At 44.5% G+C, this 11,743-nt stretch overlaps 1 protein-coding gene across 2 annotated transcripts; it reads left to right on the forward strand.

Annotated features, from left to right (window-relative positions):
• Positions 1–896: 896 nt before the first annotated feature.
• Positions 897–11,669, forward strand: LOC134467468 (serine-rich adhesin for platelets-like). Of its 2 annotated transcripts, none has more exons than XM_063221344.1 (10): positions 897–1,000; positions 1,304–1,410; positions 1,504–1,653; positions 1,973–2,120; positions 2,458–3,124; positions 3,572–3,724; positions 5,023–5,213; positions 5,454–5,700; positions 7,054–7,935; positions 11,476–11,669. In XM_063221344.1, exons 2-10 carry the CDS (start codon positions 1,318–1,320, stop codon positions 11,642–11,644), a joined length of 2,700 nt encoding a protein of 899 aa, XP_063077414.1. In that variant the 5' UTR covers positions 897–1,000; positions 1,304–1,317; the 3' UTR covers positions 11,645–11,669. The 2 variants fall into 2 exon arrangements, with proteins under 2 accessions (XP_063077414.1, XP_063077415.1); XM_063221345.1 differs by having other exon boundaries at positions 5,454–5,667.
• The last annotated feature ends 74 nt before the right edge of the window (positions 11,670–11,743 follow it).

An 11,743-nucleotide genomic window follows, 5' to 3' on the forward strand; every position in this document is an offset into this window, starting at 1 on the left:
TCAGTGGGACAATCGGTGACATGGAAATAGTGGTCCAATCGACCCTGTCACTTTCTGGGGCCACGGAGCTGTCTTGGATGAGTGCTGTGTGCGTGAGACTGCAATGGAATGCGCTGGGGAGCGTGACGGATTTCGTATGTGCATTGAGCATGACACAATGCCACTTCATTGAGCAGCATTACACAATGCTCCTTGAGTGTTACGGAATGTGCCCATACCCCCCCCCCCCCCCCCCCCCCACTACCCCACCCCCCCATAACCCCAACCCAACCTCCCTCTCCCCCGACTCCGTCACCCACACCCACAGGGTCGAATACCTCTGTCCTGTGCGCCACACAATCACTGGCATAGCAACCGTAGCTGCATAGCAACCAGTTGCCGGGGAAATGCAAAAAAAAAAAAAAGCTAGGCCTCCAAAGAGCTGACTTGCTTTTTTGGCAAGTGATGCGTGGAAGGAGAGGGAAGAGAGGAGGAGGGGAGGGGGAATTCCCTGGTGACTGGTGAAAAGCCTGCGTTGCTATGGTGATCGATGCATGGAGTTGATGCTCGCTCTCCCTTCATTTGCAGTCCAGGTGGGGATGTGCATGAACTTATCTGACTGGCTCGATAACCTGACTGTTGACAGGCTAGACTAGCTGTCCATGCCACTTGTCAATTATGGATTAGGCCTGCTTAAGTGATCCTGCCTGCCAAATATAAAACACCACATTAACATTTAAACACTGATCTAGGTGACCTAGACATGGTATATGATATTCTGGGAAAGACTACATAGATAGATGCCTACATGTTGCCAACTGCAGAGACGATTTGTAAGTCTGAAAAAGTCTTTGCTAGAACACACGTGAGTAGCGTGAGTTCCTTTACCTTGTATCCATGGATACCAGAACACGCGTTTGAAAAAACAGGACCGCATCTACGGAAGTAAGCAGCATTATGCGCTGCTAAAACATGACAATGGATTGTCATGTTTTACGAATTTCAGCTGGCACACTGGACAGTAGGAAAATAACAATTATAGCTTCTGACTGTTTATAATATCTCTGCTTTCGCGGTTTCAGGGCAGCACATCAACAACCCAAAGCAAGGAGAGTGCGAACTGGTCTACCATGCAATTTTAATTTATCACGCCTTGCATGCTCAAACGACCTGCGACATGTTAATTTGAATTTAACTTTAATAAATAACGCGTAATTAAGATAGTCAGGCCTGCTCTGCTAGTGTAGGCTACTTGACTGGTTTACCTTCTATAGCTGAACTGACACAACCTGTGGATTTGTGCTGCCACTGTCTTCTCTGTCAGAAAGAGCCTGAACAATGTCCTGCAATTGGGGAAGGCACCTGGCTGAAAACCTCACGAATGCTGATCATATGCGTGATGCGAGGAAGAAAATAGAAAATGAATATCAGGTACTTTGAAATAACACATTAGCCTAAACAGTTTACCATGACATGTAATCGAAGTTTATTGAAGTAATTTCATGTTGACGTTTGGTCTCTAAGGAGAAACTGCGCAGGCGTGAACGTGAGAGGGAAGATGCTGAGGAAAGGCGAGCCGCTCGCAGAGTGAAGAGCATCAACATTTCGTATGAGGAGTTCAAGAGCAGAACTTATGACAGACCGTGGGCTGTGACAAAGACAGCACTCAGAAAGGTAGGCCTATTGCTTTTATTATGAATTAGTTTACTTAAATGGCTGACTGTATTGTACAAATGTTAGTAGGCCTAGGCCTATGCTGCTAACAAATAGCTAATAGATCAGTCATTACCAGGCCTAAGCTTACCTGTCACTTAGTCAATTGATGATGACTTTGTATTAAGATGAACTGATTATTGTTGACCTATCGTCTTCCATCAACACTTATTTAGAAATGTACCAAAATTCACACATTGTTTACCTTACATGTTTGTTGTGTTTATTATCACATATCACATTTATTATTAGACATGTTTGTATTATTCTTCGGGCACAGTCATCCAGCCCTATGAAAACAAGCTCTTCAGATACCAGCCTTTCGTCCAGTGGGAATTCAGGATCGACATTACCTGACATCAGCAAGAGACAGAGGAGACAGCCGCAACAAACAACACAGCGGCGCATAAATGACGGATGCTCAACAAGTATATATGTTTTTTTTTCTTGAAATACGGGCATAGAGATGTTATGTACGCCTATGGTGTCTGAAGATTTTTCTTCTCACAGGTAGGCTACTGCATAGGCCTAAGTAATGTTAGTCAAGACAGTGTATCTTCAAGCTGCTGGGAAATTAACTCTTGTGTGTGTTGTGTGTGTTGGTTTTGAGATGATTTGAAGATTCGGTGCATCACCGTACAGTCAAACAACAAACCACCACACTTTCAGACAAAAATACTATAGTTTCAGTGTGTCAATGTAAGCATTTGACAGTTCTTCCCATTATTCAAGTAATGCTGTTTTACACTCTGTGCTTCATTCCAGGTAAGGAGGAGGGCAAAAATAAATCCCTAAAGAAAAAGGACAAGATAAAGAAACCCTCTGCATCTGGACACTCAGCCCCCCAAAATAAGAGCTCCCACAAGCAGCCCACCTCCAGCAACACAGACGAAGACAAACACCCCCAGTCTCCCCAGCAGGAATCACTGGGTTCGAGCCAGAACCTCAGACGTCCCCCGACCCACACCAGACGGCTCCTGCCCATATCCCAGGAGCACCAGGGCCGAGGCCGACCCCGCCTGTGGCATCGGCTGCCTTCGCTCAAGTACAGCCTCTCCTCCTCTTCCTCATCCTCCTCATCGTCATCATCAGATTCCGACGTGGACCGTCGTCGCCAGAGCTCGCCGGACTTCTCAGACCTGGATAACAGCATTCCGGAAGAGTTGATGATGGCAGGAGGAGGAGGAGGAGGAGGAGGAAGAGACGAGACGGAGGAGGAGGAAACGCCGCGTAGTAGGCTTGTCAGAACGCCAGGAGGTGGAGGTGGAGGCGGAGGCCTCAGCAGTGGATTCTTCTCCTCCAGTGGCCTGCTGTCTGACTCCTCCAGCCTGAACTCCTCCTCCCTGACGTGGGGCCTGTCCACCCTCGGCCCCAACCCCTATCGCAAGCCAGTCATGGCACCACAGCCGCAGCTGCCGCACCACTCCTCAAGGTAGGGCTGGGCGTTATGGAAAAAGAAACATATCACGATATAGATTACTTTATATCACTTATATTATATACATACCTTATATGACTTATATTACTTGAAGACTACACTGGAAGCAATGATGGAAGGCTCGTCTGAGGACGACCTAGACTGGAGAGATAATACGATAACGATATATATCACAATTACGTATGTTTTCAGTTATTCTCGATATTTTCTCATTATTTTGTCATGTCGCAAAACTACATTTCTTTAGAATTAATTAGTCTTTTTTATTTTTATTTTTACAGTTATATGAACTTAGAGCGTGTATGATAGACAACATGAAATGTAATTAAATTGTATTAAAATTGCTAAAATGACTTTATCAAGATATAAAAGATAGAGGAGAAAGGGAACGATAAGACACTTTCCTATCACGATAATGATATATATTGTCATATCCCCCAGCTCAACCTCCAGGGCTCGGGGAGCTAAGGCACCGACAGAGTTCCCACAGGCTTCCAGGGAGTTCCACTTGTCTCTAACACCCAGCAGCAGCAGTAGTAGTAGCAGTAGCAGCAGCAGCAGCAGCAGTAGTTCTACCTACTTCATACCCAACAGGTTTGATATGCTCATCTTCTTTCTTTCTATCTATCTACTGTATCTATCTATCTATCTATCTATCTATCTATCTATCTATCTATCTATCTATCTATCTATCTATCTATCTATCTATCTACTGAAGGTTTGAGTTAGCCTGGCCGCGCCAAAAACCCCTACAGCAAAATTTTGCGGCCACTAGGGGCGTCTAGATTTCTAGGCTAGGTTTGAGTAAGAAAATAACATTGAGATCAATATAATGTAATTAGTATAAAATAATATAAATAACAATCCCATAATCCCATAATCCCATAATAAATAGCTATTTGTATGAATCTGCCCCACTCAACTTGACTGGCAAAATATTATGTGGGAAACACAACAAGCCATAATAGAAACTGAGAAATTGATGGTGTTACTACCAATGTTCATGACAGACATACATAACATATCATACAACATACAGCATAACATACATTCCGGAAATAAACTACCAAAAAAAACAAACACACACTCTATCTGAAACACATTGAGCTGCCTCGTTGTTGTACAAATTAAGGGTGGGCGATATGGCAAAAATGTTTTTTTTACATATCAAAATCTTACATCAAAAACATAAAAGCAACAACAAAAAACAAAAAAAAACAAAAAAATGCATTTATATACTTGCAATTTGTAATAAGCAATTAACTAAATGTAAACACACCGAGGACACTCTCATAAAGTGCACAATTGGAATACAAAAGTGAAGACAACAACACTAAGCAAGAACACATCACTTCGATACTGATAGTAAACATTCTCACTGCAAGATGATCTATACGATTTCTCCACTTTGGCACACGATCTTGTACTCGGATTTCACGATTCACAATTTAAAGGGACACTGTGTGAGATTTTTAGTTGTTTAGTTCCAGAATCCATGCAGCCCGTTCACTAATGTTACCTTTTTCATGAATACTTACCACCACCATCAAATTCTAAGTATTCATTATGACTGGAAAAATTGCACTTTTCATACATGAAAAGGGGGATCTTCTCCATGGTCCGCCATTTTGAATTTCCAAAAATAGCCATTTTTAGCTACTGAAATGACTGTACTTGGACCATACTAGAAAATATTAGTTTATTACTTCGTAAACTTTCATGTAAAAAAATCAAATTTGGCAATAGGCAGCCCAGTTTCAATGAACAGCATAGTTGCAGTACCCTTTTTGACCATTTCCTGCACAGTGTCCCTTTAAAATCATCATATCGCCCATCCCTAATACAAATGAAATAGGCCACAATGAATGAACCGTTTCTTGCCTCCCCTCCAGGAACTTCCCATTCAAGCTGGCCCGCAGGCTCATGAGCTCGCCCGCTGGAGGCTCCTCGTCCCTGGGCTCGTTCATCAGCAACCTCCCCTCCTCCCCAGGCCTGGATGCGACCACCATCACCTCCTCCTCCGACTCCTCCAGTGACTCAGAAGAGGAGCTGAGCTCGTGGAGAACCAGCGACCTGAGACCAGGTTTGTTTGTTTGTTTTTTTATTAGACCCCCATTAGCTTTTGCTTTTAGCATTAGCTATTCTTCCTGGAGTGTTTTTCAATTAATCATTGACAATTACAACTATCAGCCACACGGCGTGGTGGCAAACATAGCATAGGCTAAATTGTATTATGTCTGTGGTCCTTCTAATCAACCATTAACAAATATCTTTACATTACACAGAGTGTTAGTAAACATGACATACATATCTACTACATCAGGTGACAATGACAACAAGGAGGACGGGGATGACGATGACAACAATGATGATGATAGGGTAGCGCGATGGAGTCTGACTCGACCTTCACTTCTTCCGTTGTCAATGGCGACCCCATCGGCAGCATCAGCAGCAGCACCCTCCACGGCGGTGGCGGCGACGTCTGTCCGTTGGCGAAGCTTGCCAGAGGAGGAGGAGGACTCTGAAGGCGACTCCGAGTACGAGACAGCGCCCTCTACTGAGGCGGGAGGGTAGGGCTGGGCAATGTGACGACCAAAATACATGGGTTCTAAATTTTGTTTATAATCTGACTGTGCGAACCTAGCTGCGCACAACTCAACCTCTGATTGTTGGAAACCGCTGTCTGTCAAAAAATTAGCTCACATGGCTGCCAACACAGACATCATATAGGAAGACTAGATGCGTCGTCCGCGTTCCCGTCATGCAAGTCGAACGTCCGCGCATGGCGGCCATGTTAAAGCAGCCTTCTGGCTCAACCAGTTGCAGTGAGTTTTGGGTGTTGTATACTCTTCAGATGGCCATAATTCCCTCAAATTCATATTGATTTTAGAAAGGGTTGTTTTTTTATACAGTATAAAAAATTCCAAACGAAAGTATATGTTGATACTGCATAGTGATGAATATTCACAATATTATTATATTATATTACATTATATTATTATGTGCATAGGTCTAAAATCATGTATAATATAGTTCAGTAGGCTTATTCATGTAATTAAATAGATCCCATAAACAAATGCACAACGTAATCGTGCACAACGTTATATTTTCAGTAAAATAACAAATAAAGGTTCACTTGTAGTCTATGCTTTGGTTTCGACAGCTCCACCTTGTGTTCAAAATGAGTCGTGACGCTAAAGCCATCCAGATAGAATGAACTTGTTGCGCTGTACATCTCTCTTCCAGTACGTCACCTCTGTCGTCTTTAATTTGGTGCAATGAATATATCCATGCCGTCAACGTAATGCACAGCAATGGTTAAAATGTGTATTTGCTGTAGGTCTATCTAAATGTTTGGACAATAGGCTAAGTGGGATGCATCTCTTGGGCGTTTTACCCCAGCCTACACTTAAGTTTTAAGGAGCCCTACCATTTATATACACGTGTCAATATTTCAGCGAAGCAACTGTATACATTTTTAAGTATCTTCTTCAGTTTACTTCAGGTGTAACGGGGGTCTGTGGAGAGTTTAGGCTGCGCTAATATGGCCGACCTGTGCGGACGTGCTTGAAATACGCGATGACGTATCTAGTCTTCATATATGATGTCTGTGGCTGCCAGTGTCTTGCCCCTCCTCATAACATTGTGTTGATAAACACTGAGAAACCATGTATATTGTTATTGCAGCTAATATGCAATTTAATATAATTTAATAAAATTTTGAGTTGTCACTATGCACACTCTAAGTTCATACAACTGTAAAAGGAAGAATAAAAAGATTCATTTTAAAGAAATGCAAATGAGAAAAGAGAAAATTAAAAGAATGACTTGAAACATATATAAATGTGGTATATAGTGATATATATCGTAATTGTGATATAAAGTGATCCATATCATGATTTGTTTTTTCCCATATCGCCCAGCCCTGCGGGAGCGGGAGCATCGATACTGCTGAGGCGCTCGAATGGAGTCGTGACGCCGACGACGTCAGGCCTGGACCCCGGCCCTGAGGTCACTGCCATGACGATGTCCAGAATGTTGTCATCGTCATCCTCGGACAACAACGCGTCACCGTACGCTGCCATGGGCAGTAGTCACACCAGACTCGAACTCTTGCGCTCCCTCCTGGCCCCCAGCAACAGCGCGGTGGAGGAGGTGGGGGGGCCACCGGCGCTGGAGTCCGTGCCCAGGGCAGAGGCACGTTGGCTGGGTCGACTGAACCGAGGGGCAGCCTCCTTTTCCTCCTACCTCCAAGACCAAGACAGAGTCAGAGACAGAGACGGAGAGAACGATGGCAATGCAGAGGCTTCACATAACAACCCAACCCTATCCTCCTCCTCCTCCTCCTCCTCCTCTTCCTCCTCTTCATCCTCCTCCTCTTCCTCCCCATCCTCCTCCTCCTCCCGACCGAGCCCCCTGTCGCGCCTCCACGCCCTGGCCGTCATGGACCACCTGGGGCTGGCGCTGATCGCCATGCGGCAGATGAGGCAGGAGATACAGGAGATCCAGGACCGCAACGAGAACGGCATTGGGAATGGGATTGGGATTGGGAACATCATCAGACAGCTGGGGGAGGGGCAGGGAGCTGGTGCGATCGGGATGCATAGGAACATTGCCAGCGCAGCAGAGAGGGAGGGTACCGGGATCGGGAACACGGAGAGTGGGGACGGCGCGAGGGTTGGGAATGCCGGAGCACGGAATGCCGGGAGTAGGATTGCCAGGAGCGGGGGAGAGAACACGCTGGGAGCTGAGGAGGAGGCCAGACCACAAGCCGACCCGGAAACACTTCAGAGGATCACACAGAGGTGAGGAACTAATATTTCCAATATTATTTTTTTGCCCTTATTTTTGATAGGACTATGGAGGAGAGGCAGGGAAGGATCGGCAAATGACCCAAGCCGGAATCGAACCTGAGTCGCCGGCGTAGTAACCCAGTGCCCTACCATTAGGCCACGGCAGGGTCGCGAGGAACCGATATAACTGGGTCAAACATGTTCTTTTGGGGCTCAGACGTCAGGTGGCGCAACAGTATCTAACGCCCATTAGTTAATTAGTACTGTAATTGGTGGTTGATATGCTGCAATGCATATGGTTCCTACATAGTCCACTAAAAACTAACAAACAAACCAAAAATCCATAAAATAGTGGCACTGGCTGTTGTTGCGCCGCCCTGACGGGTGTTACTGCTGAAGCGCCACAGACCCAACTACTACATAGTAGCAGTTTCATCATTGACCCTTCTGTTTTTAGCAGAAGTCAGGTGGTGCAATCACAATGTCACTGTCTTATTATGGATTACGTTTCCTATTTTTTCTGGATTATATCAAAAATACATTAACATGTAAATGGATAGAACAAATAAATGAATGTACGCAGGGTGCGATTTGTAGGGGGGGATGGGGGGGATTGTCCCCCCTTCTGGTTTTGATATCTCCACTTTCTCTACATGATTTTCATCACAGCTTTATGTAACTCCATTGATAATGCTTAAAATCTGAAACCTATCCCCCCTTCTGGTTATCCAATAAATCGCACCCTGAATGTACAAACTTCACACAGGAGTAGTGTGAGTGACATTGGCTTTGGTTGCACCACCCTGACATCTACAATTAACATCACATTCAAAGATAATAAATACAGAGACACGTGTGTGACCGTGTGTGTGTTTTAGCCCCATAATGCACACTGTTCCACCAGTGGCATGCTGTAACAGTCATTGAAAGGTTAATTACCATAGTTACTATACTACAACATAACAGAGGGCCTTTAGTAATGCACCACGACTCGGTCATTGCCATTCTGGTAACAACAAATTTATAACGCCGTGTTTTAACGGGTTTAAGTCTTAATATTTCTCAACCATCCTGATTCCTGGGTCAGACCGCACATACCACCAGTCTGATCAGAAAGGAAGTGACAAACCGTGTCAGAGTCAGAAGGGCAGTCATGCAGAGATGCTGAGGCTGAGGGCAGGAGGGACAGAGAAACAGGGGACAGGGGCCTTTACCTTACCTTAGCCACTACATCTCCAGGACAGATGCCGTTACTTCCTGCTCTGACTGCTATACTTAGTATACACTTATACTGTGCATGTGTGTGTGTGTGTGTGTGTGTGTGAGTGAGAGAGAGAGAGAGAGTACCGTATGTGAGAAAAGGTCAATTTGTGTGTATGTGTGCACTCGCGTGCGTGTGTGTGTTGTGTCTGTGTGTGTGTGTGTGTGTGTAAGAGAGAGAGAGAGAGGGAGAGAGACAGAGACAGAGAGAGAGAGAGAGAGAGAGAGAGACTATGTGAAAAAAGGCCAATGTGTGAGTGTGTGTGCGCGTGCATGTGTGTGTGAAAGTGTGTGTAACAGAGGGAGGTAGACAGGTTCTGTGTGTGTGTGCGCGCGCACGGCACGTGCATGGGAGAGAGAGAGTATGTGAAAAAGACCAATGTGTGAGTGTGTGTGTGCGTGCGCGCGTGTGTGTGTGAAAGTGTTTGTGTGCGTGTGTGTGAAAGTGTGTGTAACAGAGGGAGGCAGACAGGTTCTGTGTGTGTGTGTGTGCATGCACGTGCATGTGTCTGTGAGAAAGTGTGTGTAAGAGAGGGAGGAAGACAGGGTCTGTGTGTGTGTGCGTGAGAGAGAGAGAGAGCCAACGGTGCCAGTAGCACTGTGATGAGAAGCATAAGCAGCAACTCCAAGTTGTGTTTAAGAGCTGCATAGTAAACACTCAGGCACCATGCCCAAAGAAGGAAGCTCCAGCTTTTACACACACACGCTGGTCAAACACTGTTGTTTCCCTTCTCTCTCTCTCTCTCTCTCTCTCTCTCTCTCTCTCAAGGTCCAACATCAATTTAAAGGAGAACATCTGCCAATTTCAATATGCTGTTGTATTGCTCACGCTACCCTTTACATCAGTCAAAGTCAGAGTCAGAGTGTACTTTATTGTCTCCAGGGGGAAATTTGTCTTGGGCTTCACCCACTGCATTGTAGTACACACAACATAAATTCTTCTCAGTACCCAGTGATGCTGCATTTTTTGGCTCAGCCCTTTCCGAGATTTGAGCTATTCTAATGGAGGCAGACTTTGTTTACATTAAAAACCTTAACATAAGCCTATTCAAAATATAATCCCAAAAGGTATCGCTGTTTGCTGGGTGTCTGCTGATGTTGCATAACCTTTTAGATTTAATTGGGAATAAACCAAGATGTTTTTTTTAAAATGTAAACAAACTCTGCCCCATTACAATGACCAGGATTTCGGAAAAGGCTTAAGAAGAAAAAAAAATCCAAGGGTAGTGTGAGCATTACAACTGCATGTCGAAATTAGCAGAAGTTATCCTTTATATTTTATATATCCTTTATTCTTTATGTCCATAATGGTAACTTGGTAGTTGACTCATTGCAGCTGAGTTACCCATACAATAATAAAAATATACAATATCTGTTTTGAACAATAAGATAAACAGTTCGCTTTGTTTCTCTCTCTATCTCTTTTTTCTTTTTTTCAGATGTTGATGTGATTGTGTTGTAAATTGATCCTCTGGTTTTATCTCTGAGGAAGTGGTCAATTTCCAGTCCCCCTCTTATCTAGCCTAACAAGATGATTCGCTTTTTCCATCAACAAGTTGATTCGCTTTAATGTGACGTCGTGCATCAAGAAGTTAGTGCGACACAATGATGGAAAAACTGTTATATCACTCTAAAGCTGTTTTGCCGCACTTAAGTTAATCATTCACTCTGAATTTTATGGTCTCGGGGGAAGTTGAATCGTTGTAGAAGCGGGAAGTGGGAAAGGTCTAATGCGATATAGAAAAGCCACGCAGGTGCAGAAGCTCCTGTACGACTGGAACTGGCTCGATAGTTTCAACAACACTAGCTGAGATACCTGGTGTTGTGTCTCCTGTAGGCTCGTACGAAATTCCGAATGGAATGAATTTGAATTCAAAGTAATGCCATAATATGAACACTGGGTGGTGGTGTTCTATGTACTCTCAATGGGTGGTGTAGCTTAAATTCAAAGAAATCCAAGGTAATGACACCACCTAGTGTTCGTATTATGGCATTACTTTGAATTCAAATTCGGTCGATTCGGAATTCCGTACAAGCCTGGTCTCCTGCAGGATATTATCTCTACTGTACTGTATATCTACGTTCTAATCACAAACTGGGGGAAATCATCTGGCAATTCATTAAAAAAAATCAACACTGTTGATTGTGACTAATAGGGATGCACCCATGTGAAAATGTTGGCAGATAATGATTAATATTACTGAAATGGTCAATATTTACCACCCCAATCAACCCCCAATCTCCTCCCCGCTCTCTCCCTCTCTCTCTCTCTCTCTATCCCTCCATCTCTAGTCTGATGGATGAGACGGATGAGGAAGAGGAGGGCGACCAGTGTCGTATATGCCAGTCTGGCACGGGCAACCCCACCAACCCGCTGCTCTCTCTCTCTCTCTCTCTCTCTCTCTCTCTCTCTCTCTCTCTCTCTCTCTCTCTATCACCCCATCTCTTGCCCTCTCTCTAGTCTAATGAATGAGATGAATTGATAATGAAGTGAAGGGTTCTCGTATATGCCAGTCTGACGCGGGCAGGCACCCCCACTAACCCCATCTCTCTCTCTCTC

Source organism: Engraulis encrasicolus, chromosome 17 (assembly GCF_034702125.1).
Source record: "Engraulis encrasicolus isolate BLACKSEA-1 chromosome 17, IST_EnEncr_1.0, whole genome shotgun sequence".
Taxonomy (NCBI): domain Eukaryota; kingdom Metazoa; phylum Chordata; class Actinopteri; order Clupeiformes; family Engraulidae; genus Engraulis; species Engraulis encrasicolus.

Bases quoted from the DNA above. Each gene is read 5' to 3' on its own strand.
- LOC134467468 (XM_063221344.1), top strand. From the start codon at position 1,318: ATGTCCTGCAATTGGGGAAGGCACCTGGCTGAAAACCTCACGAATGCT. The intron at 3,125-3,571 runs GTAGGGCTGGGC...CATATCCCCCAG, and splicing joins CTGCCGCACCACTCCTCAAG to CTCAACCTCCAGGGCTCGGG. The intron at 7,936-11,475 runs GTGAGGAACTAA...CTCCATCTCTAG, and splicing joins CTTCAGAGGATCACACAGAG to TCTGATGGATGAGACGGATG.